Below are 20391 nucleotides of genomic sequence, written 5' to 3' on the forward strand. Positions count from 1 at the left end.
CACTCTCATGCAAATGAGTGCTTGCTCGGTGTTGAGACAACCTGCTTCCACTCAGGCCATCAGAGCTACATAGTAGGGGCCTCTCTGCCTTCAGCTCTCAGGCTTTCAATCATGAACACTAAATGCATCATGGAAGTCTAAGGAAAATGACTCTCTGTATGAAAGAGAGAGAGAGAGAGATAGAGAGAGAGAAAGCATATTGAGAAGTTAGAGCTGTCTCTTTCAATGGTCTTGCATGCTAGCTATGAATAAAGGCAGGGGATGGGGGAGATTCTAAGTTCTTCGAGGGCAGGGCACATGTCTTCATCATCCTTGCCTTGCTCACACTGCAGGTGTGGCATCTTGCTCATGGGAGACACTGAGAAAAGGTGGCAGAGAATGAAAGGCACAAGCCAGTTTCCACTGTATGTGAGCCCTGGCAATGTGTGGCATCCTTGTACTGCTGATGTTTGGGGATGGTGGTTCTTTGCTGTGAGGACTGGCCTGTGCCTTGTACAGTGCTGGGCTGCCTCCCTGCCTCCCTGACCACTCCTTATTCGAGGCCACAGGCTGCATCCTGTCCTCCTATGTGCCACCAGCTGCAGATCATCCCACCTGCACAGTGACAGCCAGAACCACTGTTTTCACATCAGACGTCTTCTGTAACCCCTTCTAAAGGTGAAGACGCTGCGTAAATAAATTCCTATTTATGCTTCCCATCGAGCCTTCTACCTCTCAGAATCTGCAGCTCAGCCGGGGTTCTCAGCCTTGAGTAAGCAATAAACCACTTCAGACACAATTCGGAATCCAATTACGCAAATATTTATTAAACATGCGCCACATAGCGAGGTGTTTTCATACAGTGCATAGCTCTCATAGGCACTCTCGCTGCTTTGTTCCAGAATCACCTCATGAAACAAAGTGGACTTCCTTTTATATTAGAAAAAAGAGCTTAATGTTTTTTTTTTTTAAAGAAAATGAGTGAGACCAACCTTTATATCTGCTTATCCATCTGTGTCATTTTAAAATATGGTTTAGCAGAGGACTGGGAAAATAGTACATGGCTTAGGTAGAATGTGTTGCATGCTCCCAACCCTGCTTTGAGCCCCAGAAGCACATAGTACCCCCGAGCACTACTCAGTGCAGGCTAAGAGACACCCCCCCACACACAACAAGCATCTCAAGTATAAGCCTGTAGGTCCTGAACACAGGGGTGACCCAAATAGTTGCTGATACCATGGAGCCCAAGGAATACCAATTTCTGTATCCTCATATTGAACCACCAGCCCAGTTGACAGTCCCTGGAAATAGCCCCCAGGTCCCCTGAGCACTGCCTGAGAGATCAAATAATGATGATAATAATAATAATAATTAATAATAATAAGGATAAAATGTGAATGGCACCTACGGACCAGGAATAAACCTCAGAAAGAGTGAAGCACAGAGGGCCTAGCTGTGGTTTAGTCCCACAAATCTAGGCTTAATCCCAGCCCTCTTTTTTTTTGCTGCATTGACCCCAAGAAAATCACTTTACCACCTTAGACTGCTGTGTCTCCATCAGAATATAACAAGACATGCAATTTCTCTGAGTCATGTTAATAAGTGGGAGCTTAGTAAGTGCAGATTTGCTGGCTGGGACCCAGAGTGATGTCCTTCTGTACATCCCAATTTCCCAAAGTCCTAGGTCTGGTCACTTCTGGACAGTGAGAGCCTTATAGATGGCATTTGAAATTCATCTACTAAATCAGACCACGCCCCTTCACCCTTCTATTTGGGACTATGCAGTGACTGATATTTCCAGTGACAAATTATAAATGATCAAAAGTAGAGGTGTTTCAAACGGCCGTTTGGTACAAACTTCTGGAACAAAAAAGATGAGGAATGTGAGAAGGTGAGAAAGCACACCTCCTTATTGTGTGAGGTTTGGGTTAAAGGTGAAATACCAGCTCTGAAGGTACCCTCCGCTCCATCCATCTTCCCAGATGGCTGAGACACTCTTCAGCTGATGCTTACCATGCTTATCTTCCATGTGCCAGGAAGCAGAGCTCAGAGCTACCTGGGCCACTGTGTAGCCTGAAGAGAGACAACTTTCCCTTTCTTTCTCTGTCAAGTCACTACCTTGATGAGAGTGGGAGATATTGTCTGCAAAACTTCTGTGTCTGACACAGAAGGAACTCCACACATGCCCAACCCTGTCCTCAGGTCTGTTTATTCTGTGTGATGGTGTGATGGCAAAAGAGAGAAGGAATTGAGTCCAGTGACTCTCACCTGAGTGAACAGGTACCCAAGAGTTTCTGATACTGTCATCTGGGGTAGGGCCCAAGAAGGTACATGTCTAGTCAGTTGCCAGAGGTGACCTGTCCTGAAGGACCTCTGCATGACCTATCTATGTGAACGGCTCCTGCCTTCCCACCAAAGAGGAGAGGGAACATGATAAACATGTGCCAAGCAGACCCTAAATGGGGCAAAGGATATGACTGACGATGGGGAGATGGCTGTCAGATATAGCCACTTCCCAAAGGTTCTGTGGGCTAGAAATAATGGCCTGCAGATACTGACCATATTTCCTCTTTGTACCTGGCTTCTGTGTAGCTCCAACCCCAGCCCCTAGACAGAGCTCTCCCTCTAAGTCATCCGCATCCCACGCCAGTGATCCTACTACAGATGACATCTTTGAAGAGGGCTTTGAAAGTCCCAGCAAAAGCGAAGAGCAAGAAGCGGTAAGGAATCCATTGTGGTGCTATGTGCCTTTGTCTTTTCCTTAAAAGTGAGATTGCTTTGTTTGGAATGGTCAGTGCACAAGGAGACCAACACCGTGATGAATGCTGGCTTAGATGCTCATCCTTCTGCAGGGGTGCCTTCGGAAGGGGCTGGCTCTTCGGCAGACATGAACAGTGGAGCATCTGTTTCTTTTCGTGGGCTTGTTCCTACTCACCCCCTGCTCATGTCTCTGGGTACAGCCTCCTTTGAAGTGCCACCTCTTTGAAAGTAACAGAATGTACGTGTGCATGATGAGAATGTGTCTGGCCGTGTTCTGTTTTCGATTGTTGAAAAGAAAAACAAAAGTGTTATGTTCTTGTGTTCTAGCCTGATGGGTCACAGGCCTCATCCAACAGTGATCCATTTGGTGAGCCTGGTGGGGAGCCCAGTGGTGATAATCTAAGTCCAGAGGCCGGTAGCTAGATAGCGCAGGTCTGGGTAGGTATCTGTCCTTCTCAGTCTCCTCTGCCTTCATGCTCTTCATCTTCTCTTTCGCTCGTTCTTCCCTTGTGAAGCCCCATTCCCTAACTTCGCACCATCTCCACTTGCCTGAGCGCACGCCCAATGTTTGCACCCTCCGTCTTCATCTGGCATCTGTGTTCCTTCCATCATGTTTTTCTTCATGGATGCATGACCTTTGGCATATCTTGGGAGGTAGTGGGTGCTGGGGAATGGTCATAGGCTAATATTAATGATGCATTTGGAGCAGAGAGGGGTATCAAAAGGAGGTCTGATTGATACTCCTACAGGTAAATTTGCTTTTGGAAAGCATCCCCATTCTGAGAAAGATGGATGGATGAATTCTGTATGCCTGGTTCTTTTTCAGTGATCTCTGGTCAGGATGTCCTCATCTTTTAGGCCAAGTGTCAGTGCATTTGCTTACACCACACAGCTCTAAAGAGGTCACCCAAGAAATACCCTGAGCAAATCGGACTAAAATGTCAAACCAGGCAAGGGCTGATAATAAGATCTATGAAGGTGGAAGATCATGGTGACCTGTTTTGTTTAGCCAGAAGGTACCCCCACTACACCCTCTTTGAGATAAAAAATGGCATTCCAGTCAACCAGATCTATGAAGCTGATAATAAGATCTATGAAGGTGGAAGATCATGGTGACCTGTTTTGTTTAGCCAGAAGGTACCCCCACTACACCCTCTTTGAGATAAAAAATGGCATTCCAGTCAACCAGGCATGTAGCCTTGGCCTCTATGATGCAGCTGCCTGCACCTGTACTCCTGTGGATAGCCTGCCAGCCAGCTACTTGAGATTGCATTAGCAGCTCGTTGGCGAGAGGTATACTGACATTTACTACAAGTGCCTTTTGGCACTTGAATTTCAATACATCTGATTTGATCAAAAGAAAGACGAGCTGATGAAGCGAACCTTCTCAGGAGGCAGAAGTACACCTTGTTACTCACATGATTTCTAAGGTCACTCCTTGGTAAATGTGTTCAATTTTCAGAAACTTTCCTGGATTTTCATAAATGTACAGTACTATAAGGCCATCTCCACTGTGTTTCTGTTTAGTCTTGAACTGCATGGTCAGAACCATTAAAATGGTAACTAGTTTTCACTGTTCATAAATGGATTCTGAGGCAACCTTAGAATCATTCTCAGTTCACTTGTAAGTTACTTTGACAGTTATTGAAAGCTAATACAGTGTTAGGGAAGTGTGTTTTATTAATAGATTTTATGATGAAAAAGTATAACATACTGTATATTTTGCCACATTTTATATCAGTGCAGTAGCACGTTATAAACACATCGGGTCATGCAAAACCCTAGAATACCTATCTGAAAATTCAGTGCTGTGAAACTATTTATGGAGCTGGTAAATTAAAGGCAAACTTGATATTCCGCAAAAGAGTAAGTTGGGAACTACAGGGAGATCCCTTGGGAAAGTCCCCGCAAAGTGGTTTTCTATCCCAGGTGTATGTTTTCTTTCACATGGTCAGCCTTGCCTTGTAAAACATGATGAATGAACTAGAACTGACAAGAGCCATTCATCAGGATAACAGCAAACATCACCCTAAAATTGAAGTTCCTTTAGAAAACAAAGATGGCTTACACCATTTGCAGATCAATGTATCAAACTCTCATCTTCATGAGGCTGTTCAGCTTGAGACAGGCATTCCTATAAGTTGAACTGCTTTCTGATTCTTTAGCCAATTCCTTCTTGTATGTTCTACCCCAAAACCCCAAGTCATAGCTGAGTTGTTCCATGGATAAGGCAGGGCTAGCAGAAGGAGCAGCAGAATTGAAACTTGAGTTCAAATTCTAGCCCAGCTACCTGATTGCAAGAAATTGTGAGCAAGAGCCATGATTTCTTTTGAGTGCTGGTGTCTTTGTCTGCTAGAAGTGGCTTCAGTTACCAATCATGTTAAAGAAAGATCAGATGTCAAATCTCTACAAAAGAGAGATTACTCGGTATTCAGCTTAAAACTCACCTTAAAAAATGTGCATTTGGAGAAAAATTGAGTGCAGAATCCAGTCCCACCCCTTAAATAGTTGTGGGACCTTGGTGATATTTCACTCTTAAGTACCTTATTTTGAATAAGCTAAAGTCATGTTTTCCTCATAGGATTTCTATTCGTACCAAAAGTAACTCACATGATGCTCTTAGTACAGTGATGCAAAGACAGCTAATCAATGTTAGTGGTCACCACCACCACCAGCCATAACCTCGTCTGTGCTCAGTAAATGCAGTCTCCCTATTTCCTTAGACTCTGTGCCTTTAGGTTTTGTGTTGATAAACTTCTACCCTAAGGCTTGGGCCATCAGCAGGGATGTTGTGCTTTGCACTTTTTTAGAATTAATCCTCATTTTACCTCCAAACAGCCTTCATGGGGCCAGTGGGAGGTGGGATATATTTCTTAACCCTCTAGATCCCCCTGTCTCATAATTAGAATGCCCTCAATTTGAGCCCCACAATCCACCTCTCCCTTCCAAAAAAGCATGAGAAATTTTAGAGTTGTGTGTAAATTATTCTAAACAGCTCTGTGCTCCAAAGGAGGGCTGGACTGTAATCTTCAATGAAGCAGTTTTCTCCCTTTGCCAGCTCACTCTGATAGCCTCACAGCTGCTATCAAGAATTGCAGGCTAAGAGGCTGATGCCAGTCTTACACAGTTTTCCCTTAAGACATGGGCAAGGGAAGCCCAAACGAGCCTCACTGCACCCTCCTTCGATTGTAGCACAGCCATGTTTGATCTTTCTGTCTCCATCCCAATCACCCAACTGGAAATTGACTCAATGCAATTTTTCAGCTTGGAGAATGAAGACTATGCAGGGATCATTGAGGGCTCAGTTTTCCCAGTCCCTTCCAACAGTGGGAAACCGGTCCATTCCTGCTTATCACCCTGACCACCATTGCCTCCAGCTGCTTTCTATTACAGAAACTCCCAGAATTCTGAGTAAGTAGGGCTGACATCTGTTGATAAGTTAAAGCCCTATCAGGCCATCGTAAGAAGAAACTAACAAACTCAATCCTCACAGTGGAAGCTTCAAGACCAATTCCAAACAGCATTTCTAGTTTAGCAATAAGGAGACTTAATTATGTCACACACACCTACACCCACTCTCCCATCCAGGAAGATCATGTGTCTTTGTAAGACTAAGTCAATAGGTGCAAAACAAGAGGCAAAATAACATGGTAATGTGTGGGAAGTGTGTATATAGATCACTGATGTGTTGCTGGAGCCATTTTAAGGGCAAAATATTAGCTTTTGAGGAGAGGAGTGATAAATGAAAAGAATTTGGCTAAATGTCTAAGTAAATTAACTGCCTCTCAGACTTTCTTAGCTGTCAAGTCAAAGTAGAATCAGTAAAAATAAAGAATTATTTGGTCTGTCTCCCTCAGTAAGAAGTATTGCCTTAAAAATAAGTGAGTGCTATTTTTTAATACTAATCTCTGCTGTGAGATCCCAAAGCACATAAAATATCACCTGATGGATGTTTTAATGATCAAGGGAAAAGAAAGTGAAACTTAAGGTGCTTTGGCAGGAGAGCCTTTTGTAAAAGAAGAGGAAAGGAAGAGATGAAATGCGTTAAGATTAGGACTTAGATGTAAATTATGGTTTCCCAAAGCAGGTGAAGCTTAAGCAAGCATGTTGCCCCTCTAAACCACAGTCCCTTCATATGAGTAACTGCAACACACCCTCCCCAGATTTTCCCAGAATCAAAATACATGGCAAATTTTAGTTTTGAAAATCAAATATAGCACAGCGGTAGGGCGTTTGCCTTGCACACAGTCAACGTGGCCAACCCGAGTTCGATTCCTCCACCCCTCTTGAAGAGCCAGGCAAGCTACTGAGAGTATCTTGCCCGCACGGCAGGGCCTGGCAAGCTCCCATGACGTATCCGATATGCCAAACACAGTAACAACAAAGTCTCCAATGGAGATGTTACTGGGCCCGCTTGAGCAAATCGATGATCAACGGGAGGGCTCTGGCCCCAGAATTGAATTTATTTAGAGTCATTATTACTATCCTGCTTTGAAATTGAACCAAAAAGGGTCCTTAAAACAAAGGAATACCCCCACCACAAACACACACACACACACACACACACACACACACACAAAGTAAGCAATATGTTCATTTCATAGATGTTGCCCTTAGAGCAAGTTTTGCATCAAGATGGTGGTGTAGTTCAAACAGTAGACAGAACAGGCTTGGCTGAGTGCAGTATCTGCCAGCATGAAAAGGTGAACCGTGTACCAAGAGAAATAAAGAGGGTATAATCAGGAGGAAGTTAAAGCTAGAAATTAAAGCTAAAGAAAGAAAATGGGAGTTGAACAAGAGATTATAATCTGGGATTCTAGTATTATCCCTCCCCCAACCTGACCCCCGATTATGAGCTTGGGGACCAAAGAGTCACAATACTACAGAACACAGCACAGCATGTTTGAGCTGGAAAAAGGCATATATATCTGGGGCACCCTGGAAGCATCATAGGCTGTTAGAAACAAGTCAGGATGTCCAAAGAAACTCCTCAGACTAGAGAACAATTTTTGTTTATTTGTTTGTTTGGAGACCATCCCTAGCAGTACTTAGTACATACTCCTGGCTCTATGCTATGGATCACTTCTGGTGGTTCTCAGGGCACCATATGGGATGCCAGGGATCAAGCCCAGGTTGTCCCTGTGCAAGGCAAGTGCTTACCATTGTACTATAAAAATTTCTTGAAGCCACTAGAGCAGCAAATGTGAATAGAAGGCAGTGAGCATTTATTCCAATGTTAAGTACATTTCTCTACTTACATTTCAGTCCTTTTTGCATGTAATCTATGGTTATAGCTGAAAAAAAAAAACAGCAGGAGAGAACACGTAGGCCCATTGAGTGTAGTACTGCTCCAATAACACTTGATTTTCAGTGATGAGGTGGCTTCCAAAACTGGCCAGGAGGCTATTGTTTGCTGACCTCCGAGGTGAACCTGTGCACTATTTTATAATCTCTCTGCCAAAGGTGATTATGATACCTATCATTTACTACTAGCCAAATAGATTTAAAACTTACTGGCATGTGTGTGGCACTTTCACAAACATCACCTAATTCAGTCCCTAGAGGAACTGAAAGTATTTTTGCCATTGCCACTTCTCAAATATTACAGCTAAAGCAGAGAGATCAGTGACTGACTGAATGGTAAGACTCATCTGTACTGGCACCAGGCTCTGAATCTTAGCCTCAGTGAAGTAACTCAAGAGCAAGTGAAGGGGGCTGGGCTTTAGCAACTCCTTGACTCACAGAGTAGCGTACATCATGAAGTCTGTAGCTCCAGTTCTGACCTCTGTTCTCCTTTTCCATAAAACTGCCTGCTTCCTTTCAGCCCTGACATTCTAGGACCTCCTAATTGTCCAATGTCACCTAGCTGGAACATGGGAAACCTAGTCCTGAAACAAGATCTTCTGACGGTGCCCTACTTCCAGGCACTCCAGCTCCCAACTGACCAAGGAGAGTCATAGTTTGACTTGCTGAGCTCCTTAGGGCTCCTGCAGTCAGCTTGAAACCAGAACCTGCTCCTGATGGCCTGACCCTGCTCACTCAGGACAGGGCTTCCTGCCAATGATAGAGAATTGCTGTGAGCAACCTCTGGATCCTCATCTCCTATCTGACAAGGTCAAGAAAGATAATATGCATAGATATTGTAGAGCAAACTAAGTGTTTACATATTATTGATGGGAAGTGCCAAACTGATCAGAACATGTACAGAAACTGCCCCACAGACCCATAGTGTGCATATCTGTATTCATCAAGTAGGAGTCCGAAGACCCCACAAAGTAGACATGTTTAGCGACAGTGCCCATTTACGATGCATTATCATCAAATTCATCCCATGTTTTAAAATTGTTTCTACCCTGAAGGCCAGGCTTCCAAGGATAACAGTCGTCAGAAAGCTTTGGTTTGATTTTCTTTAGGTGAAAAAAGAAAGAAAGTCTCCTAGTAATTGTTAAAATCTTCTCCATTGTAAGAGCTAACTTCTTGATTAATCCCAGAGTGTAGATATCACACAGACCCCAGTTTACAATGAAGAAACCAAGGCTTAGGTTAAATGTTTGCCCATGATCATGCAAGTAGTTAGGAGGAGGGCTGGTATCTTTCTGGTGCCAAAACCCATGCACTTGGGTTGTCTCCATTCATGTACTCAGAGAGGATTTTAGACTCTTCCTGGATGCCACTTCGTTTTTCATTTGCAATCCAGGCAGTGTCAAACCCACTGAGTCCGCCCTAGTGTTGGGGATGCAAGAACACAGGATTGAAGATATTTCTTGGACACAGCGAGGCAGAGGGACTCAAGCTTTGGCTTCCCTCCCTGCTCCATCGTCCCCTGGCTTGGCGCAGTGTTGATCTCTCCCTGGGCTCGCTCAGTAAGCAGATTGCATGGCGCGCATTGACCTCTCATGTGCAATCTCGTTTTGTAGCATGCTGTGTTCTGTCCGCCAATAACTGTGTTGGCTTACTTTCACTAGGTGTGAGCAAGCGTTCCCCAGTCACAGTCAAAGTCAATGGATGCAAAGTCCAAGTACTGAGCACAGTTCAGATGGCTCCCAAGAGGGGCTCCTTCGAATGTGGCATAAGAAATAAGTTGCCCCTCTACTTTAAGCTCAAGAACTGGGGGGTGGGCAAGGGAAGTGAGGGAAGATACAAAAATGGAACTTTGGGCCCCAGGTTGCTCTCTGTGCTCTTCTATGTTTGCCAGACTAGAGAAGCATCCTCATATCTGGGGCTGATTGTTTGTTCTGAAATGGAGCTGTCAGAATTCTTGTTTTATGACTAATCCTATAACAGTGAGCACATGGGGGAAAAGAAGAGGATAGATGGAAAAGACATAATATGTTTACATGAAACTCTACAGCAGAGCTAATCTGAGCCTAGTAGGTCACTCAAATGATAGAGTATATGCCTTGCACATGCAAGGTCCTGAGTTTAATCCCTGGCATCAAGCCACTGTGCCACACCCCCAACTCAATCCATCACATGGAACCACTGAGCAGTGCTGGGTCAGAGAGAAGCCCTGCATCACTAGCTCCAAGCACAGAACTGTCAAGTCTGTCCACCTGGGAACCCATCCCCAGCACAGCTGCAGGTGGTCCTATCTCATCTGTGATGGTCCAATTCTGAGCAGAGGTAAGGGACTTCTGTAATGGGATGTTTTATAGAAACACATGCATAACTTGGATCTGGTGGAGAAGATTCCACTCATTGAATGGGTCTCTTAAAATTGGCATATATCAATGCAGACAAACTACAGCTCTAGATGTATATTTGAAAATTAGAATAGTGAGTTAATAGAGGTGAAAAGCAGAGTAGAAGTTGTCTGAGAGTGGAGGTAAGGAGGAATGGTGAGTTGCAATGCATATAGCAGAGACTGGACTAGCACAAACATTTTGAAAATAGCAGTAATAGTTACATAATCCCGTAAATGTAATGCTCATTGTATTATTGCTAATTAAAGCAACCTCAATGAAATAACAGACCTGGTGGTTATATCCCAACATTGACCTCTGCTGGTTGAGCAATCAGGACCAGTCCCTGAACATCAGGGAGCATTGATGCTGGGAATTCCCTGCTGTAACATAGAGCTGAGACTGTCCAGGCCCTAAACCCAGCATGAAACCAAGCAAGACCATGAGCATAGTGTGGGAGAGATCTGCATAGGAGTGGAAGTTTCTGTAAAGATAAATGTTTGTTCTCCGATTCTTTTCCTATTTAGCATCTGTTCATCCAGTGAACACACAACACTGGGTGCAAGGGGTTTGTAAACATAAGGGAGTCCCTATGCTCCCAGAGTCCTGCTGTCCACAATGCTAGATGTACCCCACAATCTTAGTGCAGGAGGCTGAATCAGTGCCACGTTTAGCAGTTTCATCACCCACCAAGCCCGGAGCCATTGCACCTGGATGCTAGAAAAGGACTCTGGCTTCAAGCTGAAAAGTCAGCTCTGGATGATGATTAGGTCCATCAAACCATCTGCAGCCAGGAGAAGGTAAAGCCACACTCCCAGACACAGATAATACCTTTTGAGAGAATTATCACAGATTTTATGCGAATATTGGTATGGGGACCAAAAAAGTAGAATATATCCATTATATGAAGCTTTAAAAACTGGTGTCAGTGTTCCTTAAAAATAACTGATTATCAAACTGTCTATGGGTGTGGCACTAAGATGCACGGATACTTATAAATATACATATAAAATGGGGTGACGATCCAGTGGTGAGATATGGGTGTTGTCTTACCACCATGGGTTTCCTCCGGTGACTCACAAAGAGAGTGTGTAACCTCATTTTGCAGCTGGAGAAGCCAGCATCATGCAGGTTGCGTTCCGGGCATAGAGTTCTCGAGTTACTACAGTGGATATGGTGGGAAAGAGGGGAGCAAGCTTAGACCATTGCAGTCGGACATGGGTCCACTGGAAATATGTACCTGGTTGCAGAACCTCAGCCTTAGACAAGGACCCTGTGATCAAGAAAGTGGACAGGGATCCCTCTGCTCAGAGGCTAAGCTCCAGCCATGGGTACATGATCCATATAAAAGATACCCATCTGACTTTCCTACCAGAATAACTAAGAGGGGCTGGAAAGAGAACACAGAGATTAAGGTACTTACTTTGTATGCAGCTCACTCTGGTTCAGCCCATGGTTCTTCAGAACCAGAGGAGGAGTGATCCCTGAGCACAGAGCCAGAGCAAGCCCTGAGCACAGCCTAGTGTGGCCTCAAACGAGAAGAATAACTAAGAGAAGCCTGATTCCTGCTCCCTGCAGCATCCTCACCCAGAGAATAGCCTGCCTTTCTTGATCCTCCCTCAAATTGTTGAATGTTTACCCTACCCCTACGACCAGTCCCTCTACCACCCTCCGATGAGGATGATTTTGTAATTTCCTTTGCCTCTGTGTGTGATAACCTGAACTCACTCATGTGCAGGTGTGTTCTGACATCTGCAGCACAGGCTCTGGGCAGCAGAAGAACTAACCCAGAGACATTCATTTCCCACCACCCAGGAAACAGTGGTGCAACTTCCACCACAGGTCATGGGATTGGTGTTGTGTGGATTTTAATCAGTGGTTTCCATCTCCTTTGTGGCACCACGAGAGTGAGCGTCAGGTGCAGCCCACAGCTACCTCCCAGCACCCAGTAAGACAAGCTCCATTTCTGGGGCTCAACTCCTCATTCTCTGTTAGTGGAATCACTGCTGTTCCAGGTTCTCCCTCAACACTGATAAAACTGACATAGAAGGCTCCATGGCACTCACTTCTCCTAGTCTCATGTACGAGAAGATGAGGTGTTGTCAAGCAGAGATCTGCCAGGAGTGGAGGAACCCACCTCACCTGCAGAGTCCAGGAAGCCTTGTGTTTGAAGCTGTATCTGATAATCTAGCTGACAGAGGCAGACCAGGATTGGCCCTGCAGACAGAAGCAATCAGACTGGGTTGCTGGGCAAGGGGCACATCCTGCTCCAGCAGGGTGGGGAACAGGAGACAGAATCGAAAACTGAGGGGAAATATAATTGGACAGGAGGGAGAGCCAGACTGTAAGGGCACACTTGCCCTCCAGAGAGGGCAGAAACATCAGTTTGGGGAGGAGGCAGGCATAGCCACTCCATAGGGGGAAAGATGATTCTAGCAGACACACAAGAAAAGAAATCTTGAAGCATAATTTATATGACCAGAAGATTGAGTTGTGATTCATGGTCTAAAGGGGAATTTATTAACTCTAATGGACTATGAGACTAATGTGGTTTGTGTGTCCAGATGCAGACCTGTGGTGATGGGAAGCCTTAGAAAGATTTGAAGCTAAGCTGAGTTTGAGTAAAATCTGCAATTCCCCCTCACCACACACACACACACACACACACACACACACACACACACACACACACACACACACCAGAGGATTTTATTGATGTGAGTTTCATTTAGGGCTTTTGGAATGTAGGAAATGCTGTGAAAACTCCAGCGTGACCTTCCCAAAAGTCAGATAGGAAATTTCTGGAGCCAACAATTCCTTAGCTCACTCACTCAAGCTCCAACAGTCTAAGGTCCTGAAACGAGGAAGGTAAAGCTATTGCCAAAACGTATAATGCATCACCGTGTCAGACTTTGGGATTATCTGCTGCTTGGGGTTTTCCACACCACTGCTCCCCTTCATTAGTGGGGATAATTGAGAGTTGACTGCAGTCGTTACCACTGTTGTGATGGGTATTTGAAGCTAAATTCCGGCAACCAGGAGATGGGTGAATATTTATCTCAGCTGCAGAAAGTTAATGCAGTGTGGCATTAATTACCCTGTATGAGCCTCCTGTCTTCTTCTGTTTTTAGGTGTCATTCTCAGTGGAATAAATTAGTTTCCAAAATTAGAAAAGAGCAAATTGTAGGGTGAGATCAAGGCAGCTTGATTTCTTAGGGCATCCAAAAAAGAAGAATGGGCCAAGAAAGCCATCACAGCAAAGCTAAGATGCAACCTTGTAATCCATGTAGGCAAAATTAAACATTCCCCCCCTCCACTCCCGGTGTTTGACGGTAACCAACCACCTCTAGGACACAAACATTCAGTGAAGTTGTAATTGGGACTTGAAACATTCCAAGACATTGGTGGGGAATAGATGTTGTGCTGTGATAAATCATCTTGCCAAATTGAATGTGGTATAAAAGGGTTCCAAATTTGTTACTGGTAGGAATGTGGACTTTTTGGGAAACAATATGGGCTTTCCTCAAAACACTAGTAATTGAGCTTCCATAAGACCCAGCAATTCCACCTCTGAGAATGTATGCCAATGACCCCAAAGAAACAATTCAGAAAAAAAAATCTTGCTATAATTTGATAGGTTCTGTTTTCATGAAATAATCTCATTGGAATGTATTTAAGAGAAAGAGGTTAGGACAGGCAGGACACAAGACACTGGATCATAACCCTGCATGGATTTCTGAATCTCTCTACTTTCCCAACTTAAAGACGGTGGCAAAAAGTGGCAGAGAAAAGCTGTGGCAGAGGAGGCTAACACCTGCCTGTCCTCAGATACTAGAGAGAAGGGTGAGAGTTATTGGTTATACCCTTAAGGGCAGTATGCAGTCCTTTGGGTGGAACAAGTAGTCACTCTTTTATTCCAGAAGAAGGTGCCTCTGGGGTAAGACACTCCTTTCTAGGCAAAAAAAAAAAAACCACACAAACAAATGAACAATAACACAATAATGAAAACAAAAACAAAAAACCCACAGCACATTCTGGAGAGAGGACTCCCAGTGATAGCAGAGTAGCAGAGTCCTTTGCTCTGTCATGGTATAGTGAAAACATGGTTCTGTGGCAGAGGAACACAACCACTCTTCTTTGAACTTCCAGATTCCCATCTGTGAAATGATGGATTCAGACAACTATATCTTCTTCTGGCCCATTACCATTTTGCATTAGAAGCAAGTCAAGTAATAGACTGAATACATAAGAAGTAGTGCCATGACCTTAAGATAACACTACATCTCTGGCCTTCCATTTTTATCTGTAAAATTAAATGAAAAAAATAATTTTGGCAGGGGTAGGAATGGGTGAACTCTGTGCCCAGGGGTGACTCCCACTGGTTCTAGGGAGCTATATGGTCCTGGGGATTGAACTAGCATCAGCACATGCAAGTTGTAATCACTGTACTATCTCTCCAGCCCAAGATAGTAAGAATTTAAAGCCACTTCCGGAATTTCCACTTACATGGCAGAAGGCGTGATAATAGATTCAATATGGCATAAGGAAGATGGCATTGTGTCCATTAATTCCTATATCAGATTGACAACATCAGGTCAATGTTTTCAGAAGACCTAGGCATGTGTGAGACCTCAGGCCATTTCAACAGGAACATGAAAACCAATGTGGACCAAAGGCTATTTCCCACCTGTGTTTGTTTGAAGGTTTGCATGCACTGGTGGAAATTCCATGTGTGTCTCAAATCAGGCAAGTTTCTAGCCAAGTCTTAAACAATTGGGAGTGTCAAAACCAGTTCAAGAAGCTGTTAACTAAGAAGAGCAAAAGGATCAAGTGTTATTTCTCTTGTTCATGAGTATCCAGTCATCACTGACTGTAGAAAGAAAAGGAAAGTTTGAAGTGAATGTTTAGTGGTCTTGAGTGGACATAGGAGAAACTGTGTTAGAAAAATATCCACTTGACTCATAACAAGAGTGTTACCTTGTCCAAAGCCCTAATGTTGAAAAGTGCTAATGCTTCTAGTCAGACCTCAAATTCTCTCAAGAGTCATGCAGGATAAACAGGATTATTTCCATTTCAAAGTTGGAGGAAGTGAACCTCAGAAAGAATGTGTAACATGTCCTCATCACACAATCACACAATTTCTCGGGTTTTCTCTAATGTCCTTAACAGGGTACTCAGTCTCAGCTTGTAAATAACTAAACTAGATGAGTAGTTCTTCGTGACAGTTAAAAAAAAAAAAGCTGCCAAAATGATCTGCACCATGATCCAATAATCACCATGATCCAATAATCTCACCATGATCCAATAATCTCATCACATACTGTCACCATTCTGTCCTATCTCCCAAACTCTCCTTTCCCAAGATGTCTCGAAAACTCTAGCTGGAAAAGAGCAGTTCTCATTCTCTCCTTCTGTCCATAGGAGCTGGAGCCTCTCTATGCGCAGATCAACAGACCTAAGAAGTAGCGTCGATGCGGGCTCATGGTGGATGTTTCCAGACTGGCATGGAAATCAGCATTGTGACAGGCTCTTGTATTCTTTCACCTCACTCCATCCCACAAAGAAATTCATAATTGCCCAGTGGAACCCATTTGGAAGAGGGAACTAAGTGATTTTTGGCAACCCATGACAGATGTCTATGGCAGCACAAATCAAAACAACATAAAGAAACCACAGAAGTATTTTTTAAAAATCATACCCAACTTTAAATCACAAATTGAGCAAATGATTCCCTGGCAAGTATGTCGAACTCTATTAGCATGGGCTTCATATGACCCAAGGTATGAAATCACTGGTCTTTTTATTTCTCTACCTGTTTTAGCATTGTAGAGACATCAAATTTGGAGGGAAAGGTCTCGGGAATTTCAACAGGGTTGACACTGACGTCTTCTAGCCTAAAGCAAGAGGTCCCCTGTCACCCCAGCATTGTGGGATAATGATTTTTTTTGGTCACTCTACAGGGCCTTGTCTGCCATTCCCCCACTCTTCCTTTATTTCTAATGATGGAAAATTAATGAGTGTACAAATTTTTATATTGCTTTTGACTTTCTTAGATATGGATGAAGAAATCTAACTGGGGGTGGGGGGATGCCGCCAATGAAATGAAGTAACTTGAAAACACAAGGCAAGTAAATGGTGGGTGAGTATTTCTTTATGGTCAAGAAAGTTGCCAAAACAGCCCTTTCGCTCTTCTGCATCCTGGTGAAGAAAGACTGCTTTGGAATTGAACTGCATTATATGAGCAGGAAAGGACATGGATTCCACTGACGAAAAAGACAAAAATCTCCATTTGATTTCCTAAGACGCTCTAAGCACTAAGTACAATAAATGGATATCTTTTATTTTTCTGATATCTTGCTGCTGTGATGTTCTGCAGACAAGTGTCTTCTCCGTGTGCCATTTTCAAAGAAAAGTCATTTGCCAAATAATTCTGGAACAATTCCGGTAATGTGGTTTTGGATCTTGAACAACCAACTTTCTAACAGAACAATGGTGACATGAATATTCAGAAGAACAAACTGATTCTGGGGTCACAACGGTTCATCTCAATCTCTTTTTGTACATCAGAAAAAATTCAAATGGGATTTTTATTTTGTAACTTGGAGAAAGAAAAAACCTTACCATTAAACTCTTTAAATATTTAAAGGAAATGGCTTTAAGGAGTTCTAATGAAAAAAATGCCAGTTTTTTGTAAATATAAATGTTAATGAAAATGCTTTTTAATAATGCCATTACACTGTAGAGAAGGTAGCATATTGAGTGCAAAATGTGACAAACTTGGTGGATGGGGCTCACTTTCCAGATGTTATTCTGGAGTTGATGGGAGGAAGCTTAGAGTTCAGGACACCTGGCAGGGGCAGTGGACCTAGTCCACAGCTAGTGAACAAAAAGGGAGCATGGGACTGCATTACCCAGCCATTTACCCAAGTACCAGAGTACGTGTACCCAAGTACCCAAGTACCTGCCCTCTGCATTAAAAAATACAATTTACAAGTTGAAGTAAATTTCTGAATTCAGATTTTGAACCTCTCTCCCACTCCCACCTAGGCCCCTAGAGATCGCTGGACTGTTTGTACATGAAACAAGAGTTTAAGCTTCCTTTTTTTTACATTTATGAGACAAAAAGTGCAGTGTTCAGTTCGTATGTTTAGCACATGATTTTCATAAAGAATCTATATATTTTTGCCCAACAGAGAATTGTTCTACAGGTCAAATGTGTTTTCCTGATGTTCCTATGCAGTTACAGTATGCTGAATTTAGTGGTTTAACACTAAGAAGAAAACTTTAAAGAATCATATGATTAATTGGACTGGGGATAATTATAATTATTAGTACTTGGTTTTAAAATTTGAGAAGTAGCATTTACATTGGTATGATCGACTTGCATAGGCTTGCGCACTTGGGTTCTTCATTTCCATAGAAAGGAAAATGATTTGGGAAAAGGTATACCCAGTCACCAAAGGAATATTGATCCACAAGGTTATCATTGCTGTTGGAAGTCCAAACTTTTCATGGTCAAGTCACCAGAATCTAACTCTTCTCCAGCTAAGTAGACTGACCAAATGTCCATTAGAGAATTTATGTGAATGCTATCTTATTGTGGAAGGGTGGAAGAACCAGATAGTGAGAATGGAATGTACCTCCCTCTATCACCTTTGGTCTCCGTGATTTCTCCAGGAACATGTGGACCTTTACTGAATAGGGAAGCCTTGCACAGGAGGCAGGAAAGGGGGATCACTGTGCATGTCGTCCTGAAACTAGTTTGATTGTATCTTCTTGGGATTGGATCAGAGGGACAGGTCTCCTGGGGGAAATGGCTGGCAATGTGATGTGGGCTGTAATTCTGATTCTAAACAAGTGGTGCTATCTTCTCCCTCCATGTGGTTGTGCAGAGTCTGTCTTGGCAGTATCACCCCATTGTACTGGTTCTTGGGGTCGTTCTGGACATGGTCCCAGTGAATGTGGGCTGATGTAACTGTTTCAGGAATGTCATCTAGAGTGAATATCACAGCAGAAAGGGACAGCCCATGGACTTAACATATTTCATGGACTGTTTGGGAAAGGGGATTGACTTTGAACTGCAAGGAGAGGCCCAGGTGATGAGTCAAAGGGAGGGAAATCAAGTGAAGATTTGAAACTGCCATCCGTGTGATCACTGGCAGAATTCTGACTCTTAACACTGTTATGGGAGCAAAGAACCACCACCATACCTTCTTCCAGGGATACAGTGACATTTGCGATTAAGAGCAGAGGTGCTGACACCAGAAGGCCATGGGGAGTTTGCAGTTTCAGTAGAGGAATAGAAAAATCCGTGTGTACAACTGTTAATTCCTCATCCTTCACAAGCACTAAATTTGTCACTTTAAATTTTGAAACCAGGGAAATGCCACCTGTCACTCATTCCCATCCCCTGTAGTTCCTACTTTCTACATACCATACCGCGAGACTTTTTTGATAATTTGTCCTCATCCCAGTGTCAACTGAAACCCCATCATGTAATGTACCGGCGGGCACCTTCTTTAAAAAACAAAATGTTTACTCTGTGGGTTTGGTTCATTTCAATTTCTGCGTTCTGACACATATTTTTTTAATAAAGACGAGAACGAGAAAATGACTGTGGCCGTACATTTCTAGACCTACTTTAACTTTACCTCAGATGACAGTTTGTTAACATATATGGACACATTATTTTTAACTTTATGTACAATGCATTCAACAGAACAGCAAATTTTTAGAGATTTTCCATTAATTTCTGTAACACACCATGTAAAACTGTTACAAATAAACATGTTTGAGAACAACAGCTTTGCCTGAATTTCTTCCACAAATTCCTCTAGGAGAGTCAGGGACTGAAAGAGGAAATGGTTTCCATTTCAGCCTCACTCTGACCAGCTGAGGTTTCTGTTCTCCTGAAATTGCCCCCCCCCCAAAGAGAAATTCGTTGAGGATAAACTTGAATCACCCCCTTGTTGATTCATATACTTTTCACACTTGGAAAAGTAACTACCATGAAGAATGAGAAGGGTGCTCCCAGCCAAACCAAACTCGTGTGTATGGACTAGAATTAGCATGAGACTTTGCAAAATCAAGAAAGACACTGAACTAGATGTTTGGATTTACAAATTCTCCACAACAAAACAGTCTAAATCCTCCTCAAACTGTTGACTGAAAAATTCAGGTTAAATTTAGACTCAAAGAGTCAACTTTAAGTTATTTTTTTAATTTATTAATTTATTGAATCACTGTGGGAAAAGTTACAAAGCTTTCAGGTTTAAGTCTCAGTCATGCAATCATCAGACACATTTCCCTTCACCAGTACTTATTTTTCACCAAGAAGAACCCCAATATACCTCCCTCCCAACCCTCCCAATGCCTGTGAGGCAGATGAATTCTAGTTAACACTCTATCTACTTTGATTAGATTCATTGTTTTGACAAAAGATGCATCATTATTATGTAGAGTTTACACCCCCAAATCAGACCTGTTGAAAAGACATTCTGAAAGAATTTGTTTCTATAGCTGGTTACAAGAATTAGATCATGATGTGCGGCCATTATTGCGGCCGCGCGATTTGGGATTTCTGATATTTTACTTATTAAGCCTGGAAGTATTTCTACCGAGAGTCAGATAATTATGAGACTGGTTTCTGTGGCTCTAGAGTCATGGCCGTGCCGGAGAGCCACTCGTGGGGGGCAACTCCTGACCTCGGTAGGGCGTGAAGGATGAGCCCGGAACGCCCCCCTTCCCATGAGGTTTCAGTCGCCCCTCTTCACGACCAGCTCATACCTGGCTTTCCCAAAAGCTCCGAGGCAGCCGCCATCTTGCTGTCCAGAGGGAAAAAAGCAGAAGGGAGCAACATCCTTTTCCCTCCCGGCAGGCATGGTGGCATGGATTAACGCATAGTCCATTCACTTTACTGCTGCAAGCTGCCGGGTTCTGCATTAAGTCCTTGTGCTTCTGAAGCCATGGC

At 43.3% G+C, this 20391-nt stretch overlaps 2 protein-coding genes across 5 annotated transcripts in view; both read left to right on the forward strand.

Annotated features, from left to right (window-relative positions):
• DAB1 (DAB adaptor protein 1) overlaps positions 1 to 17354 on the forward strand; it is a 413306-nt gene extending 395952 nt beyond the window's left edge. For 3 of the 4 annotated variants that reach the window (XM_056122171.1, XM_056122170.1, XM_056122172.1), the window contains exons 13-15: positions 2572 to 2699; positions 3067 to 3177; positions 15843 to 17354. In XM_056122171.1, the coding sequence (XP_055978146.1) occupies positions 2572 to 2699; positions 3067 to 3162 (224 nt within the window). In that variant the 3' untranslated portion in view covers positions 3163 to 3177; positions 15843 to 17354. The remainder of the gene's footprint in view (positions 1 to 2571; positions 2700 to 3066; positions 3178 to 15842) is intronic. The other variant, XM_056122173.1, reaches the window with a different exon arrangement.
• An 18-nt stretch (positions 17355 to 17372) lies between these two features.
• Positions 17373 to 20391, forward strand: part of FYB2 (FYN binding protein 2) — a 313439-nt gene continuing 310420 nt past the window's right edge. The window contains exon 1 of the mRNA XM_056122210.1: positions 17373 to 18517. Within this exon, the coding sequence (XP_055978185.1) occupies positions 18449 to 18517 (69 nt within the window). The 5' untranslated portion in view covers positions 17373 to 18448. The remainder of the gene's footprint in view (positions 18518 to 20391) is intronic.

The sequence above is a fragment of the Sorex fumeus genome, unplaced genomic scaffold, assembly GCF_029834395.1.
Source record: "Sorex fumeus unplaced genomic scaffold, SorFum_2.1 ptg000045l, whole genome shotgun sequence".
In the NCBI taxonomy this organism is placed as follows: domain Eukaryota; kingdom Metazoa; phylum Chordata; class Mammalia; order Eulipotyphla; family Soricidae; genus Sorex; species Sorex fumeus.